At 32.2% G+C, this 20,021-nt stretch overlaps 1 protein-coding gene across 1 annotated transcript; it reads left to right on the top strand.

Annotated features, from left to right (window-relative positions):
- Positions 1-525: 525 nt before the first annotated feature.
- On the top strand, positions 526-2,625 carry LOC142626778 (expansin-A1-like). Its single transcript, XM_075800482.1, has 4 exons — positions 526-656; positions 820-953; positions 1,054-1,366; positions 1,800-2,625. Coding segments are annotated over exons 1-4 (753 nt in total). The 5' UTR covers positions 526-654; the 3' UTR covers positions 2,104-2,625.
- The last annotated feature ends 17,396 nt before the right edge of the window (positions 2,626-20,021 follow it).

Below are 20,021 nucleotides of genomic sequence, written 5' to 3'. Positions count from 1 at the left end.
TCTAGATTCGAGTTTAGTTGCCAATTGTCTTTTTTAGCGGTCAATCTATAAGTTCAACGTAAATCTTCTTTAAGGCTTGCGGTAACTATATAAATTTACACTAATTTTATTTATTTTGCATTTAGTTTTTTTGTACGTATTTTGAGGATGAAAAAAAAATGAAGTTAATAATTACTATATGTGAAGAAAGAAAAATAATTAAAAAAATTTAAGAAAAATTGATATCTTAATAAAATATAATGTAAAATAAATAATTGTATTAGACTATTAAGTTAAAATAGATGATTTTTTTTTTAAAATTTTTTTTTTTATGCGAATGCTTAGAGGTGTTTGATTTGTATTTTCAAATAACAATTTTCAGTTTTTAAACAACATTTTACATATTTTCACACTTTTTACCCCACACATATTTTTACAAATATTTTTAAATGACAATTTTTAATTTTTAAATACATATATGCACTTAATGTCAAGCGGTTTTTGGTTCCAACACCCTAAAAAAGTGGTAGTTAATTGTGACAGTAGCTGAAATAGTCCCTAGCTACCGCCTCCCAAAGTTCTATATATTGGCTACTACCCATACTCAATTTCCTTCACTCAACTGCCTCACATTTCCTCTCTCACTTGTCTTTCCTCTCAAAGATTCAATTTTTAATGTAATCATCTTGTCTCTGTTGACTCTCTTTAGTCCATTTCATTTTTAACTAAAAGGCTCACTTGTGCTAAAACAACACACACAAGCAATGTTGCAATTTTTTTAACATGTTACAAAGAAAGTTAGTACTAAATGGTTCACTTTTATTCTTACTTTGTTTGTAGGAAAATGGCTTTCACTGGGTTTTTCTTGGTGGGTTTTCTAGCAATGGTCTCATATGTTCATGGGTATAGTGGTGGTGGTTGGACTAATGCTCATGCTACCTTCTATGGAGGTGGTGATGCTTCTGGGACAATGGGTATGCACTATGTAACCAATAAAGTTCATTTTTTTTAGTGCTTAAAAAAAATTTGTGAGGCCAAGTTTTACTGATGCGTTTGTTGGTGAAATTTGTGCAGGTGGAGCTTGTGGCTATGGGAACTTGTATAGCCAAGGGTATGGGACAAACACTGCAGCTTTGAGTACAGCTCTGTTCAACAATGGGTTGAGCTGTGGGTCTTGCTATGAGATTAAGTGTGTCAGTGACCCTAGGTGGTGCTTGCCTGGCTCCATTATGGTTACAGCCACTAATTTCTGCCCACCAAACAATGCTCTTCCTAACAACAATGGGGGTTGGTGCAACCCTCCCCAGCACCACTTTGACCTCTCTCAGCCTGTCTTCCAGCACATTGCCCAATACAAAGCTGGAATTGTGCCTGTGGCTTACAGAAGGTAGGCTTTTGTGAGGATTTTAAGCTTAAAAACTTCACCTTTTTCTAAGGAAATGGCAGATCTCTGTCTCTCTGTGGTATTCAAATGAAAATGAGTTTCATCCTTCATTATTCCTTGTTTCATGGTCAAGGTTCTGCCTTTGTTTTTTTTGTTTTGCTTTGTTTTTTATTTTCCTTGATTTTTTAAGGCAGTAAAAGTTGTTTTTTACCCCCTTGACACTAGTAAAAAATCAATTTTGGGCACCTTGATGGCCCTAGGGGTTTTGGTAATTTTCTATTTCCAAAGCAACAAACTATATATATTTTTTAAATTGAAGATAGAAGTATAGAATTCAAACTATTGTGTGCTTAATTTCATCATTTATTTAAGGTACTGTAACTCTGTAAAATGTTACCTAACAACATGTATTCTGGTTGGGTATTTATTTTTGTAGGGTACCTTGTAGTAGAAAGGGAGGCATAAGGTTCACCATCAATGGCCACTCTTACTTCAACCTTGTCCTAATCACAAACGTTGGTGGTGCTGGTGATGTCCATGCTGTTTCCATCAAAGGGTCCAGAACTGGTTGGCAAGCAATGTCAAGGAACTGGGGCCAGAACTGGCAAAGCAACACTTACCTCAATGGCCAAACCCTCTCATTCAAGGTCACCACCAGTGATGGCCGTACTGTGGTCTCTAACAATGTTACTCCAGCTGGTTGGTCCTTTGGGCAGACCTACAGTGGTGCACAATTCTAGACACAACAAACCCATTTGTATCTTTCCTCTTTAAGTTTTAGTCTAATAGTTTGCTAAGGATTATAATTACGATTTCATAATATTTTACTAAGTACTATCAAATTAGTATACTAGGATATTAGATTTAGTATACTACATTTGTGGGGTCAGTATATATTGGCCTCTCTTTTGGGTCAGAAATGTGAAGGGCTAATTTTAAATGGCTTTTCATCATTTTAATTGGACCAAATTGTTCTTAAGGGTACCCATGAGGGAACCTTTTTGTTCTTGGGGTCTTTGTTTTTTTGCTTCTGTTATATGCAGCAGAAGATGGCAGAGGTGGTTGTATACCACCCGCCACTACCAGTAGTGTTTGAAATAGTTCTATATCTTTAGGATCAATTTTGCTTTTTATTTTCTGAGGTCATTGTAACAGCTCCTGCTGACTAAAATGTTATGTCCTGTGGTTGTTATGGAGATTATTATATAAGTGTAAATTTCCATTTTCTACTAGTAATGACAAGGGTTGCTAGTTTATTTTAATTGATATCTACCATTCTACTCTTTCTTTTTTGCTTTATTACTGTGAGAAAAATAATTATCTGAAAGTGAATTCATTTGATAATGCTCTCTCAAGCCACCTAACTAATAATAATAATAAATGATTATTGGTAGAAGTTCACTTTAATTTTGGGGTACTGTGTCGTCTCAAAAAAAAAAAATGGTACTGTACCCCATGGTAAAAAATCAATTTAAAATTTTACTAAAATTGACAATTGTGATCCCAATTTTAACAAATTTTGTAATTCAACTCATGCAAGTACCACGAGCATAAAATTTTAGTTTATTAATTTTAATAGTCAATTGGGTTATGGAATGTAATTTTTAAACTTTGTTACACATGGGATGCCAAGTCCAAGTAGAAAAGAGAGAGAATAGTATTAGGCTAATAATAATCAATGAGTATTGGTAGAAGTTCCCTTTAATCAAGGTAGAAAATCACTCTAAAATTGGGGTATTTGTAAACTTAACCCATTCTACTAAAAAATTCACAATTATGACCCCAATTGTAACAAACTTTGTAAGTTAACTCATGCAAGTAACATGAGCATTAAAATTTGGTTTATTTATTTTAACAGTCAATTGGGTTATGGAATGTAATTTACAAACTTTGTTACACATATGGCCCTTGGGATGCCAAGTCCAAGTAGAAAAGAGAGAGAATAGTGTTAGGCTAATATTGCGGAAGGCAAGGAGTTTCTGCAAGTTTTCCATTGGGCCAGCCAAAGCCCACAGGCCGAGTTTTTCATTTTCTGAGATCCAAATTTAGTGAAGCCTCCCTTCAAAAAATGTGTTGAGGCCTAATTCAATGTGATTTGTACTCCACATAATAACTCATGAACAGATTAAGCAAAGTGAAAATGTCCTCTTTCTTTCATGTTTCTGCTTAAGCATATAACCCAATTACGATTCCTTAATTCAAATAAAAAAAATTATGGCTTCTTAATTAGTGGGAAAATTTTGTAGATTAGGAAATGTTGGGCTAGCATATAAAACCAAAATTGTTGTCTATTGGGCCAGCCAGGAAAAGCTTGAGGTACAGTTTATGGTTGGAGAAGCAAATGTCTATCCTAGGCTAGTAGAAGCACCCTTATTAACTCAGTAGCTCAAGCTATTCCAAATTATATCATGTATTCTTTTAGCATGTTAAACAAAGTTTGTGACAAGCTTGATGCTCTGTCTAGAAGATTTTGGTTGAAGTCTAAGGAACCAAAAGGCAAAATTCTTGCCTAGAGAATAGAGATCATGGGAAAAACTAAAGTCTGTGACAAGTTTGATGCTCTGTCTAGAACTAGAAGATTCTGGTGGAAGTCTAAGGAACAAGAAGGCAAATTTTTTGCATAGAGAATAGAGATTATGGGACAAACTGTGTCATCCCAAATGCACAGGAGGTTTAGGCTCTAGAAAAGCTGAAGGTTTCAATAACACTCTGTTAGTCAAGCTTTGCTTGGATGATTGAGAGATAGCTTATGGTTTAAGTTGCTGAGGGCAAATACAAAATTAGGCATGAATGGTTCCACAAAGATCCACCCAAGGCATTGGGTTGGGTTGGGTTGGGTTGCATGTTTAGAAAAAACCAATCTTGATAGTGAATTGGGCTTGTTGGGTTGGTGTTAGGCTCATATTTTAAATAAAATGATTTGCCATTTGAGAATTTTTGGGCCTTCCTCTTGTTTTTGTTTTTTTGAGAAAAAAGCCTTCCTTTTGTTTTAAGTTTATATTTTGGCTTAGTAATGTTTTCATTTTTTAAATCACATCAAATAAAATATCACCAACCTGAGTTTTTATTATTATTATTATTATTATTTTTTTTTTTAATTTAGAACTTCAAAATTGATCAACCTAGACCTGGGGTGGTTTACTCATTTGAATAGCCTTTGAACGAGCTTATACAAATGCGGGACAACTTAATGTATTTGGGAGCCTAAGGCGAAAACTAAAATTAAGGCCTTATATATATATATATATGATTTTTAAATAATTAAATATTACTTAAATTCTATTATCTTGTTTTAAATGCAAAATTACTACTAATCAACATGAACAATGTAGATTTTTTTTGAAAGTCTATAGACAAAATATTTGACAAAACTTCTCAAACCTGTTGATGTGGCAGATTGATAGTGGTAAGTAAAAAAATGATGTTAGTGATGTACTTAGATAAAAACTAGTAAAAGTTTGTCAATTCAACTTGCGAAAAATGTTGTGAGTTTTTTTTTTTTTTTTAGAAGTGCTATATTCATAATATTTTCATAACAAATCCTAGGTGTTAATTTGTTATTGATTCTAATTTGAACTTATCATTGACATTAATTTTTTGTCATCAATAATATCCTGTAACAACCTACCAATTAGGATTTATTCCGAAAGTATTGTGAAAAATGTTGTGGACGTAACTTTTTTTTTTCTTTTTTTATTTGATATAAAATATTATTTTATTTATTGGCTAATATATGGATTTAATTAATGCTATTATAATATTTAAAAAAATCCTATTAGTTAAAATTTGGGAACTTTTTTTTTTTTTTTACTTGGGGCATTAGGCAGCCACATTAGTTGCTTTATACGTAAAGTTGGCATTGTACGAATGCTCTGAAATGCACGGTTTTAGTGGACTATTTACTACAAATTACTTATTGGTTTCTTGTATTTTTGTATTTTTTTTTTATGAGATTTCAAAGTAATAAGTTTACTAGAAATTTGATTCTAAACATTGCGAAATAATTGGACCAATTAGCTATATCAAAGATGGAAGACAGTGCTGCAATATGTACTTTATGTTACTAAAAGTGATTGGTTCTGAGTCCATTGTTTTTCAGATTTTTTTTTTTTTTATTGATTATGTTTGTTATTTGAATCAAGTGTGGGATGCTTTTTCAGACAATTGGTGTTGATGATAAATGGTTGAAAATGGATATTTCGGAAAGTTTGGAGGAAAATTGGGAGAGAGAAGAGGGGGAGGGGCTATGAATGTAATTAACTGCAAAGCCCAATTGATTCTAAAATGGACTTTTTTAAAGTCCAGCTTTGAAAATTTTGGGTCGTAGGTTGAGAGACAGCATTTGATTTACAGGCTTGAGTAGAGTTGTATAGATAGTGGATACTGTTGTAAGATTCATTTCTTTCTTTCCTTTTTTTTTTTTTTTTAAATGATTTTTTTAGAGAACTGGAATGTATACTATTGTAAGATTCACTTTAATGAATTCTGTATTGTGTTTTTTTTTAATTATTAATTTTTGGAGAGCTGTATAGATACTGATATAAGATTCATTTTTGTGGAGAAATGTAGATGGGATGAGACTGTTATACTTTAAAATTATTTTTATTCTAATATGTGGTTAAAAAGTAATGTGACTTACTTTTAGGTTTTATTTGGGAGTTTATAAGGGAATAAAATGGAGTGATAAAGGAATGAAAAAGAATGGAATTAAATTGAATGTATTTAAGTAAGAGAATCAAATGGAAAAACAATGATTGAAATGAAATTAAGTAGCTTGCTTAGATTTTTTTTTTTTTTTGAGATGCAATTTTCGTAGAGTTTTAACTTATGGCGTCTACTTCTAATGATTATGCTCTTTATCATTAGACTAAGATAATAATTGGGTTTTTTTTTTTTTTGTAGGCCGGAATGGAAGGTAAGTAATATTGTTTGGAAGTAATGTAGAGGAAAATAAATGAAATCATTTTTTGATAATATTACTACTAGACCCATATTTTAAATTAAATGGCTAAATATATAGGGGTATTTTGGGAGTTTTAGAAAAAAAATTCATTAAATCTAATTTCACTTCCTTCAATTCCTCCCAATTTTTGGAGAAATGAAAATTTGAGATTTTGAGAGAATAAAAAAGAATAAGTGTTCCTTCCTATATATTTCATTCACTCCCACTTAGGCTTCATTTGGGAGTTCATAAGAGAATGGAATGAAATGAATAAATGATCATACGGGAATGAAACGGAATGGAATGTATTTAAGTAAAAGAAAAGAATGGAATGGAATTAAGTAACCTTAATTGGATGTTTTAAAATAAAGGAAAAATGAATGAAAATGAAAAGAACGTAAGTAATCTTGTTTGGGAGTAACATAGAGGGAATGGAATAGAATCAATTTATATCTATTACTATTAGATCCTATTTTAAAATAAAAGGGTTGAATATATAGGGGTATTTTGGGAGTTTTAATAAAAAATTATTAAATCTAATTTCATTTTCTCCCAATTTCGGAGGGAATGAAAATTTAAAATTTTAAGAGAATAAAGAGGAATGAGTGTTCCCTCCTATCTATTCTATTTTCTACCACTTAAACTCCCAAACAAAGGAAGAGAAGAATATTTTAAAATTATTCTTTTCATTCATTTCTATTCCATTCTATTCCTTCCTCCTAAACGAGAGCTTAAACTCTCAAATAAGGGAATGAACTTTTCAATCCCTCCATTAAAACTCAGGAAATAAAGAATATTCTAAAATAATATTTTTATTCCTTTCATTTTATTCATTTCTCTCATCCTAAACTAGTTATTTGGAAGGTTATCCCCATTCAACAAGCTGGGATTTAGTTATTTTACTCTAAAAGGTGCATATGTTTAAATTGTATCACTATTATTGAAAAAAGGATTGAATCAGGTTTAGGGTTTAAAGATTTAGTTATATTCCTCTCAAAAGTGCATATGTTTAAATTGTATCACTATTATTGAAAAAAGGATTGAATCAGGTTTAGGGTTTAAAGATTTAGTTATTTTCCTCTCAAAAGTGCATATGTTTAAATTGTATCACTATAATTAAAAAAAAAAAAAAAGATTGAATCACGAATGCATTAGCAGTTGTTAAGGACACACGATTATGTGAGGCAAGTTTGATAGTCATCCCTTTTCTTTAAAAGTCACATTTCAATATGTAGCAATAAATATGGACATGCAATTACCAGCCTTCAAGAAACCAATATTATTTAAGTGTTAAAATGCACTTCAAGAAACCAAGTGCTTAGTTTGACACTTCAAAAACTCAAAATTGAGTTTTAAATGAGTTTTCTTCAACATGAAGAGAATAATGCAGAACCAATATTATTTAAGTATCAACGTCTATTTAGTAATTTTTTGTTTTGTATGATGTGCTCTACCAATAGTCCAATGGTTTTTTTTTTATTTTAATAATTTTATTTGAGTTTACTTATTAAGCCCAAACCCTAAAAAGTCTAAGTTCAAGTCTTATCAGGGATTTAAAAAATCCTATTTCAACTAGAAATAGGTATTAAACTTCTATTTAAAGGGTTGTAATGCTTTTTATTGAATAATAAAGTTTCAGATTTTGAGGAAATTTTGAAACTCGCAAACATTTCTGAGGTATGATTCCAAGTAACGATGCTTAGAAAGTTGTCTTTTCTTGCAATGTATTATTAACTTTGTATCATTCTTAAACCTTATTACTGTGTGTCCCTTTAAGAAACCTTATAATTTCTATTATTTTCCAACTTTTTCTCCACCAAAACCTAATCCTAAACCCTCAAAACTCAAGTGCTACTAAATCTACATAGAAATTTTAAATCTGATTTAGTATTCCCCTTGTCTACATTAGTCCACAAATAAGTCAAGCTAAAAAACTGACGTTTCCTGTTAATTCCTAATTTCAGCATCATTCCTTATTTAACTTCCTATTTTAAGATTATTTATTTAACTTCCTATTTTAAGATTATTCCCTCTTTGGTGCAACACAAGGCAACTGCTTAATAATTCAAACAAAGCATCAACATATGAGACACACTTTTGAAAGATTTTGAAGCTTATCAAAGTGTACAACAATGGCGAAAATAAGAACAACAAAGAAAGAAACAGTAAAAAATGGGAGAGAGAAGTTTCTGGAGAGAAATCTGAGAAATTATATTTCACACACTTAAAATGAATTACAACTATCAAAACTGTTTATATAGTATAATTACACCAGGATTATTCTAGAGACTAAACCGTTCTAACTGAAATTAATCTACTCCACATTATGCTCCACATTATGCGCCGTGATTCAAGGAGTAGCAACTGGAAGACTTGGAGACAGTTGGAGCTTAACTGTCAATCTTTGAAACCCAATCTCAGTGAAGAAACAGAGTGCTTGAAGAAGAAAATTTCAATCAAGGCAAGGCACACCAAAAACGCTCCGCTTCATTAAACTAATACCCAGCACACCAAAATGATCCGTTTCATTAAGAACATAAATAGGCTAAGTTATACGGCATCGTTTCTAATAAGAAACTAGCAATTAACTAGCCGTTGAAGGGTTTGAGTCTGCTTCTTCTATTTCCACCGAGTGCTTTGGGTTACTGTCTTTAACAATTTTCCCCACCATTATAGTGCAGGTTTAAAACCATGCATATAATGAGTTTTGATTAGAGCTGGCTCAACACATTTTTTCATTTAAGACGGCAAATTAAAGTGAGGCATTTAATAAGGAGTTATTAGTTTCTTCCAATATCTCAACAGTGATACTCATAGAAAACTTCTTTGCAAAACTATTAATTTGATATTTCTTTTTCTTTTTCCTTTTAACAACTTTAGCCTCGGTTGAATTAGTTTATTTTTACTAATACCACTATGATCATGGCAAAATCATGAAATATTAACAATGATTTTGACATGTTAAATAAAATTCATGCAAAATATGGTCATATTGCTATGAACTTTTTTCATATGTTTAGAATATTTTAAATATAAAATAAAAGGTTTAAAAATTTTGTAAATTTTAAATGGTATTATATCTATTGAATACCTCAATTCAATTTCAAATAGATTTTTTTTTTCAATCCTAGGCTAGTAGAAGCACCCTTATTAACTCAGTAGCTCAAGCAATTCCAAATTATTTAATGTATTCTTTTAGAATGTTAAACAAAGTTTGTGATAAGCTTGACGCTCTGTCTAGAAGATTCTGGTTGAAGCCCAAGGAACCAGAAGGCAAAATTCTTGCCTAGAGAATAGAGATCATGGGAATAATTAAAGCCTGTGACAAGCTTGATGCTCTGTCTAGAACTAGAAAATTCTAGTGGAAGAATAAGGAATCAGAAGGCAGATTTCTTGCCTAGAGAATAGAGATCATGGGAAAAGCTGTGTCATCCCGAATGCACAGGAGGTAGCTCTAGAAAAGCTGAAGCTTTCAATAACATTCTGTTAGTCAAGCAAAGCTTGGATGATTGCTTCCAAGAGAGATAGCTTATGCTTTAAGTTGCAGTGGGCAAATACAAAATTAGGCATGAATGGTTTCACAAAGATCCACCCAAGTCATTGGGTTGGGTTGCATGTTTAGAAAAAAACCAATCTTGATAGTGAATTGGGCTTGCTGGGTTGGTGTTGGGTGAGATTTTAAACAAATTGACTTGCCATTTGAGAGTTTTTGGGCCTTCCTTTTGTTTCAGCTATGGGCCCCATTTGAGAGCTTTTTAAGTTTCTTTTTGGATTAGTAATGTTTTCATTTTTTTTAAAGCACACCAGATAAAATATGAAAATACAAATAAAAACACTAAAACAAATCTTATAAAACCAAAACCTAAATCCTTGATAATCAAACAAGGCAATCAACCATCTATGGTCTAAAAAAAACCATCAATCGTCTCAAACATACACAAATTGAAAGGAACAAAAGCCATCGGATAGGGTGGAATAAGCTGATCTCATTCTCAATGGCCAATAGGAAGCACCTAAGTTTAAAAAAGTGCCACATGTAATAAACAAGGGCTGGATTGAGTTTTTTTTTTTTCTTTTTCAGGTGAGATTTTATCACATCTTACACTTCACCAACCTGAATTTTTTAATTTAGAACGTCAAAATTGATCAACTTCGACTTGGGGTGGGTTTTTTTAGTCATTTTGAATAGCCCTTGAACCTGCATAGTTCATAATTGATTCAAGTTTGAATAATGTTCAGAATTATGTTCCATTGAAATGCATTGTTAAGGTGGATTTTTTACCACAAAATTACTTTTAAGGGTTTTTTTTTTTTGCTTTTTTTTTTCATCATAATAGTTGAGTCGGTAAGTTTTTATTAATTTTTATTTGAACTTACTGCTGATATTTTTTTTTTACCTATCTATTAACAATCCGCAATGTTAATAAGTGCGAAAAGTTTGGTAAAATTTTTTGTATCTATAAACTTTCTATTAGGTTGGGTGGTCTCAAGAGGTGCGGGTGATTATCTGTAGAGGAGAGCATCTAAGATAATTTCTCCAAGAAAACAAGAGAAAGTCTTAGTACACAAAGGATTTGACAAAAAATTTACATGTGCCGAGGTAGCCGTCTGTAATTGGTGTACCATAAAGTGACAATGCACCGATTATATTTTGCTAACTTAATTGTGAAAAAAATTCTAGATTTGTTGTGTTTGTGGCGATGCTGGGAAAGCAAAAGAGAGAGCCAAGTATCATCTCGTTAGTAGTATTTGAATAGTTCTGTAGCAGAAGGTGGCAGAGCTGGACTTTTACCAGTAGTTTTTGAATTGTTCTTCAATTTTAGGATCATTTTTACTTTTTTTAAGGCCATTGATTCATTGTAACAGCTTCTGCTGTCAAGGAAAGCCTTTTTTTCCCCAAATCTTTTGCTTTCTGCCTTTCTTCTGACACTGATTTTATCAGTTTCTATGCAACTCAAACACACAAATATATTCTGTTGTCTGTATACATTCTTTCTGATGTACAATGAATTCCAAATCGGAGAGTACATAAATTTCCTCTCTAAGATTACTGGAATTAATGAACAGTGTCACTGGCAACCTGCCATCAATCGCATCTCTATAAATTTTAACCTTCTGTGATTCATGTTTGTTCTCTTTGTTGTCCAATTCCATCGGCTGGAATTGTTTCTAACCACTTAGTGCCCCCTAAATACTCATTAAGAACATATGATGCAAAATAAGGCAGCCTTTTCTTTATATGCTCCCAATCTTGCATAATTAAAACAGTGCACTAATCTTGATTTATCCAATTTGTTTATATGACGCATAATGAGTCTCAATTTAGTTTGTTTTAAGTTCTCTTTCTTCTTTGCTGATCTTTGACCAGTACCAGCTCAACTTTTTATTAAATTGTCTTTGCGTGTTTTCAGATTTTTGTTTCCAACAAATGGTTTGGGGCTATTATTTTCCGTGTAGTAATGTTAGTGACATATAAAATGACATAATTTTTAGGTTCATAGATAGTAAGATCTTATTTGGATGAATTTCATCATAGTGGTATAGTTACCTTTTCTATAAAAGACGATGCCTGATATAAAGTTCAATTCTAAAGTACTCCCTGCTCATATTACCTTGATTACATGATTTTCTGATTGATCAATATCCCATTTGGGCATTATTTGTATATGCATCTTTGTTTTTTTGCCTCATCCAAGACACGTGTGTGCGCACACCACACACACATGAATATACACTGAATTGATAGACTTGAGTGAGTATTCATGGGTGAATTTGGGTTGGTCTTATATTAACTTGCGGGTTTAACTTACGTTCAGTACTTTTTTAATTAAAATCTCTTCCATATCACCTACTAACTAATTAAAATGGGAGATTAAAACCCATTATTACTTACTATTGTATACTTAAAACAAAAAGAGATGTCTAGTTAAAAAAATACTTGATTATTAAATTTAAAAAAAAAAAAAAATACTCGAGATAAGCTAAACCCCTGCCACTAAACCTGGAATTGAGTGACAGGAATGGTGAAACTGCCCATCTAATGGGATATTGGGTTGGGTTGCATGTTTAGAAAAAACTAATCTTATGGTGAATTGGGTTTGATGGGTTGGTTTGGGCCCATTATTTTAAAACAAAATGACTGGCATTTGAGAGTTTTTGGGCCTTTTGTTGACTATGGGCCCTAATTTGAGAGCCTTTTAAGTTTATTGGGCTTAGTAATGTTTTCATTTTTGAAATCACAAGATATAATATGAAAATACTAATGATTCTATTAGCAGGTGTCTTTAGGACAATAGTTATTAGACCATTTTAGAAAAATTTTAGTATTACATTCATGGGAAATATAAAATTTTTTCAAAAAAGTTAGTTTTTTTTTTTTTTTCATAAAAGGTTTTTAAAAATATTTCTTAAACCAATATCCTTAAGGCATTTGTTAATTTTTTCTAAATTAAAAAAAAAAAAATTCCAGTGTTGAAAATTAGGGGAGATTATGAAGTGGGCTTTTAAAACTTCCACCCTTGGAAATTTTGTGGTCGTAGGTTGAGAGACAGCATTTGATTCACAGGCTTGAGTATAGGATCAATCTTTGTAATATCCTCTATTTTAATTATTTTTTAGAGAGTTGGATGGATACAATTGTAAGATTTATTTCTTCTCTTTTTCTCCTTTTATTTATTTATTTATTATTTTTAATTTTTGGGAGAGAGAGAGAGAGAGAGCTGTATGGTCTATGGAAACTGTTGTAAGATTCATTTTATGGAGGAATATAGATGGGATGAAAATGATATACGTACCTTTAACATTATTTTTTCTAATATATGGTATGTGCCTTTGAACAAGCTGAAATTGTGCATATGTTTAGACTTTAGACTGTACCACAAATGTAGTAGCAGTTTTTAAGGACAAAAATTAGCGAGGCAGAGTTTGGTAGTCATCTCTTCTCTTCAAAATTCCCACAAGCATTAAAAAATTGAGAAAATTTTATCACCGGATTGAAGATGTGGACTTCCAATACTAAGATCTGGCTCTATTTCTCTAGTGCTAGAAATAAATGTAGAAATGCAATTACCGGCATTCGAGTTACATTTCCATAATAATTGTGTCCTATTTGTAAAATTGGGGTTCATTGGATGGTAATTAGATTTTGGAGGGATTTTTGTGCCACATTCTCCTGGTTGGCGTCTCAACAATGGGAGCTGAGCCGCATAGGTAGAGGGAAAATGACTACAATCTAATACAGTATTGTTTTTAGTTTTGATGCAGCTCAAATATTCCCAGAGATGATTCAAGCCAGCAACTTTTCTCTTCCTTCATGTGATAGAACAAGTGTTGCGAGTCCTCAAAGAACATCCTGAAGTCTCCCAACTCTTGGTTGAAACTAAGCGTTGATGCAACACGGCAAGATGGTAGAACTTGTGTATTTGTTATCGCGAGGATGAGAGAGATGAAGTCTTGACAGCTTGGGTCCAACATATGGCTGCCAATTCCCTAGATGTTGCTGAGACTTTTTGTTAGTTTTGTTAGACCACAAACTTCGCTATAACTTTTGTCACAATTTGATGAGTTGATCGATTGTGAATAGTGAATTATTATTTTCACATAAAATTATAACTTTTTCTCTAGTATTTACAATTGACTATATCAAAGTTATAGTACAAAAATCAGTTCTAGTACCACAAACTTAGCCACAACTTTTGCCACAAATTTCTTACGTGGCTGATTGTGATTAGTTATATGTCATTTTTACATGGGCTCACCACTCTTTTTTCATCACTCATGGTCAACTAAGTAGAAGAGTTGTGGCTAAGTTTGTGGTACTAATTTTTTGTACAAGAATTGTGTGTCCACTTTCTTGGTTTTTACGATTCGTCTTGCGATAGAACAATCCATTGAAGGGAATGGAAATCAGAACCTTAATTCAAGAGTTACAAGGGGCAATGGGATTTGGACCTTTGATGCATCTGTTAAAAGTACTAAGAGATGCCAACTAGTTGAATTATATGCCACGTGTTCTACTTAGCAGTAGAGATTCTTACTTCCAGAGATTGGGGATGATGTTCAATAGTTATTAAAAGCCAACCCAAATGTTACCTTTGAGTTCAATTGGATCCCAAGGTTGTCTTTTAGAGTAAATTATTTATTGGCCTAATGGGGTTTTTTTTATTTTGCTGCGAGTCTCACCGTTTTGCCTCGGGCTCTTGACCTTAATTTTTTCAATCTTCAATAGTGTTTTTTTGCCCTGTGTGGACTTTTTTTGAGAAAAACACACACACACACATATATAGGGGGAAAAGGAGATGAGATAAGGAAATATACTCACATGCCAACGCCAAAACTGCATACGGCAGTTAGGGTCCGTTCAATTGGAGGAGTGGAAAAGTAGGAGAATTGAAAATATTTTAATTTTCCCTCTAGTGTATTTGGTTGGAGGGGTGGAAAAGTAGGAGTGTGGAAAACTCTTTTGTTCGATTGGAGAGAAAAATGGAAGGATAGAAAATGTAATTTATATTAATTGACTATTATACCCTTGTTACATAATATGTAAGAAATAGAATTATTTGTACTCATTACATAATATAAAATTTATCACATCATAAATATAAATTTATATTATTATTTTCATTATTATAATGTAAAAATTAGATTAAAAATTAGAATAAGTCACATTAAAAAAAAAAAAAAAGAGAACGTTCGTTGAAAAAAAAAAAAAAAGAACGTTCAGGTCCTAAATGTTTCTGGTCCTGAACATTGACAAAAAAAAAAACAAAAAACGTTGGGGAGAGGACCATTTTTCTCCCCAATGTTTTCCTCCCAATTTGGGAGGAAAATATATGTGGGCCCGGGAGGAAAATTTTCCTTCCAGGTTTTCCATCATTCCTATTTTTTCTCTCCAAACGAACAGTGGAAAATACTATTTTTCACCCTATTTTCCTCCATTTGTTTTCCATCCCCCTATTTTCACTCCAAACGGACGGGGGCCTTAGTGTCGCGGTCCTCGCGGAGCAAGTGATAAATCCCTTCTCAATATCACACCTTACCGATGTGGAACGACTCAACAATACTAAGTATCTTTTTTTTGTGCCCTGTGTGGACTCTTAGATGTAATCTTTTGTCTTTTTTTTTTTTATAGGAAGATATTCATATCCTTTGAGCGAATAAAAAAGAGGTAAGTATGGAGTTACTTTAGAGGATTGTTTTTTTTTTTTTTTTGTTTCTTTGGTAAAATGTAATTGATTGAAGAGAAGCTCAAAGAGCGATCGAAGAAAACGCATGAGAAAAATCAAAATTTGCAAACTAGAAACTACATCAGGAGTATCTACAAACATCGAAAAAACAATTTTTTTAGTATAATTAATTTTTTTACCAAATCATTTAAACAACGATCGTGACGTTTTTGTTCAATAATGCATTTTTTTTCTTCAAATTATTTGACCAATAGCACTATATCAAACTTAAATCTACAATCAGCCTTTATATAGAACTCGACTCTCAAGCATGGTTGTCAAAATCCCGATCTGGATCCTACGATCCTACGATTTTACGATCTCACCTGCTCAAAACGATTAAGATCTTTCAAGGATCTTTGCGATCGTTCAGGATCGATAGGATCATACGATTTTGACGATCCCAAACGACTTTTATTTCTTGTAATGTTTTTAAACTTAATAGATTGCTCAGTTGGACTTAAATGAAAAATAAAATCCCAATAGACCAAAATTTTCAACTCTAATGTAGAGAGTGTGCCAGTTGGATCCGAATAAAAAATATTCCAATAGAGTGTCATGTTTTGAGATTTTTGACCTCTTTAAATGATGTTTATAAATGAATATAATGATGTATGGTAATTATATTAATGAATGTATAATTTATGTGATTATTTAACATACAAATGTTTATTTTTTTTGTTTTTTTTCAAATAATATAGGATCTTACGATTTACGATCCGATCCTACGATCCACGATCTCACCTACCTCCTACGATCCTACGTAGGATCCCGATTTTGACAACCTTGCTCTCAAGAGTCAAGAGTCGAGTTTCAAGTAGAATTTGACTCCTCAAAGGCAAGTTTCATGTCAAATCCGCTAAAGGAGTAGTGAAACTCAACTCTTAAGTGTCCAGTCCAGTTCTAAAAAGAGGCTATTTTTCGATGGGTAATTGCTCTTGCACACAACCATAAGCACAAGCAAAACTTGTACTAATATATATATTTCACGATGTAGGGCTAGATATTCCTATTTCTTTGTTACTGAAGAGACCATAGACCAATTCCCTCTTATATTTGGGAGTATTAAATATATCCATAATTCTAAGCTTCATGTTCTTCCTACCAAGGGACATGTCTCAAATTTCTCAATTACACAAGGCACTTATTAGATCTAATAAGTACATTAAATCTAATAGAATTATTTTGCTAACTAATACCAATCCAACCCATCTCATGAGTAAAACGTGACCAATTAAGCAACCAACTAAACCAATTGTTGTTATCAAAAAAGAAAACAAAACCATTTGTTGCAAATAATATTTTGTTGTTGCATTGAAACATATAAATGTTGACTAATTTGACTAACATTGAACTTGATAGTGAAATGGTTGAATAATTGAAAAATGAGATTATTCTGGAATACAGAAGTAGGTCTATATTTCTTGGTCTCTAGATTGGATCAAGAACAGAGTTAAAGGGATCAAAATTTAAATTTAAATAGATACTTGAAGTAAAATTAGACTACAATTAGAAAGCCATTTGCATTGACTACTAGAAATGGGTTACCCGGTACCAAAATTTGAAAAAAAAATTAAAATAAATACTTGGAGTAAAATTAGACTACAATTAGAAACTAAGTTAGATTACAATTTAAATTCTAATTATGCTTCAAATTAATATATTATATATAACAAATTGGTAGGTAAAATTTTCGTTTTGTGTTTGTTAATCTATGGTTTAAACTTTGATCCTCAAGCTATGACCCATATTCAAAATAGTTCCCAACATTTTATTCTGGTGTCAAAATAATCTTTAACCTTGGGCCATGAAAGAAAAAAATTCGAGATGGCAAAGAGAGATTAAAACAATATTTCTTCCATCCCAATTTGTTGGTTATTTTTTTAAAAAAACCCAACTTTTTAAAGAAATACATCATTTAAAGATAGAAGTTCCCAGATTTACCTGTAAACAAAGTTATAAAAACCTTCTACCTTTTAAATAATAAAAAAAAAGTTATAGAAGTTTGGATTCCAGCAACAAGTGAATGTTTCACAATTAATGTTGGAATATTCTTTTGTCAAAAAAAATGTTGGAATATATTCTTTTGTCAAAAAAAATTGTTGGAATATTCTTTTCAATATATAAAATAAAATCAAGCTAAAAACCGTTCTCCTAAGAGCGTTAGCATTAGGGGGTGTAAAACCCCACAAATTGCTATTTTACAACTCAAACCACTAAAAACATGCTTCATCTGGGTTGGTATATGTAAAAAATTATACCATCTAGTTACAATAAGTTTCTACATATACAACTCACTATTCACATATGTAAGCTTAAAATCTAATATTTTATTATTCTCACTCTCTCTCTCCCTCTCTCCTCTCTTCTGTGACTCTCCCTTTCTTCTTTGACTAAACCTGTTCTTTGTCTATCTCCTCTCCTCTTTGACTCTCCCTCTTCTCTTTATATTCGCTTTTTCTCTCTCTTCTTTGTCTCTTTCTCAGCTATTTTTGGTTGGGTTGAATCATTGGTTGCTAGGTTTAAGTGGTGGGTTGTTTTGGTGGTTGAATTTTAGAGATGGGTCCTTTTGGTGGTGACTGGGTTGGCTTCGGTGATGGGTTTTAGTGGTGGGTTTTTCAATGGTTGCTTGGTTGGTTTTGGTGGTGGTTGGGTTGGTTTTGGTGGTGGGTTTTGGTGGTGATTTTTTTAGTGGGTGCTGTGTTGGTTTAGGAGGTGGGTTTCTTTGGTGGTTTTTTGTTTTCTCGGTCCGGTGGTGGTGGTGATGGATGGCTTTTGGTGGTTGGGCTGAGTTTTAGGTGGTAGGTGGTTACTGACGGTGGTAGGATTGCTAGATTTGGTGGTGATTGCTGGCCGTATGCATTTGATGGAGGAAGAGTGGGAAGAGAGAGACGTGAGTTGTTTATATTATTTGATAGTGTAATTTATATTACTTTAATGAATTGTATGTAAAAATAGAAATTGAGATGTTAGGTGAGTTGTAAAATAAGATGGTAAAATAAGTAAAGTAAATTTTGAGGGTGTAAAATAGATGTTTTTTAACATCTCTAGATGTGAATGCTTTAATACAATACAAATTCAATTGACTTGCCATCAAACTTAAAATTTTCATTTAAATCAAATCTTAAAAAAAAAAAAAAAACCTTGACTTTTAGGTGCAATGCATTTATGATTTTTATTATTATTATTATATATATATATATATACTCAGCAAGCATGATAGGAAAGTTAGTAAACTTATCATCTATGATTTTGTTGTGAAAGTAAATATCGTGGACATAGCAATTCTTTTTAGAAATACTAGCTTCTGAGCACGCGCTCACATGAAGCAAGAGATCAAAACAGAAATCACACAAAGCAAGAGATTAAAGTAAAAACCACAAACACCTAGAGAGATCAAAAATAGAAACATGAAGCAACAAACCCACGAACCCAGTGGCAAACTCACGAGCCTAACAGCTAATCCACTAACCCACGAACCCAAGCAACAAACTCATGAACCCATGTGGCAAACCCACAAGTTTCCGGGTTTGAGTGTTTGACTGTTTGTGTTTGAGTGTGTGGGGCTCAATGAGGAAGAAGCTAGGACTAATGGGTAAGGGGTTTCGGTGAGAAAGGGTGGCCAGAGTTTTTGGGTGAGTGTGTGGATTTCAGTGAGGAAGAAGCTTGAAGTGTGTGGGTTTTCGGTGAGGAAGAAATGAGGAAGAAGAAGCCTGTGTTTGGTTGAGGAAGAGGAAGATACTACAAGAAAAAAGATATAATACAACAAGTATTATTGCAACAAAAAAAAAATAATAATAATGGAGGTAATATATATACTATTGCATCTCTAGGTTGTTTTTTGTTGTAATAGTAACTTAAATTTATTACATCAATATGAGATTGTAGCAATAATTACTATGTTACATTGAAATGTGTTGTTGTAATAGGTAACCCTTATTTTACATTGAGATATGTTGTTGCAATAGGTAATCTTTTATTTCACATAGAACTATATTGTTGTAATAGGTTAAATCTTTATTTCACATCAAATTTTGTTGATATAATAGAGGTGAGTAATTGAGTAGCAGGAAAATTTAGAAAATTGATGCTATTTTTTTCATTAATTTCCTCTTTCTCACTCATGTTTATCCCCTTTTTTTTCTCATCTCTATATTTCTCTCTCATCCACGCATGTCTTCCTCTTTTTTTTTTTCTCATCTCAATTTCCCGCTTTCTCTCACCACATCTATCTTCCTAATTTTTCTCATCTCAAATTTAACTCACACCTTGTCACACATGCCCATCTCTCTTCTTCTTTTTTTCATCTTAGTTTTCCTCTTTATCTCACCCACCTCTATCTCCTATTTTTTTGCTTTTTTTTTTTTTTAAATTTAAAATCTCAAATTCTCTCTCTCTATCTCACGCCTACCTCTTTTTCTTTTTCTTTTTCTTTTTTCATCTTAGTTTCACTCTTTCTCTTACCCACATTTATTCCCATATTTCTCTCTCT

This window comes from Castanea sativa, chromosome 3 (genome assembly GCF_040712315.1).
Source record: "Castanea sativa cultivar Marrone di Chiusa Pesio chromosome 3, ASM4071231v1".
Classification (NCBI taxonomy): Eukaryota; Viridiplantae; Streptophyta; class Magnoliopsida; order Fagales; family Fagaceae; genus Castanea; species Castanea sativa.
This window is presented reverse-complemented; position numbering and strand designations above follow the sequence as displayed.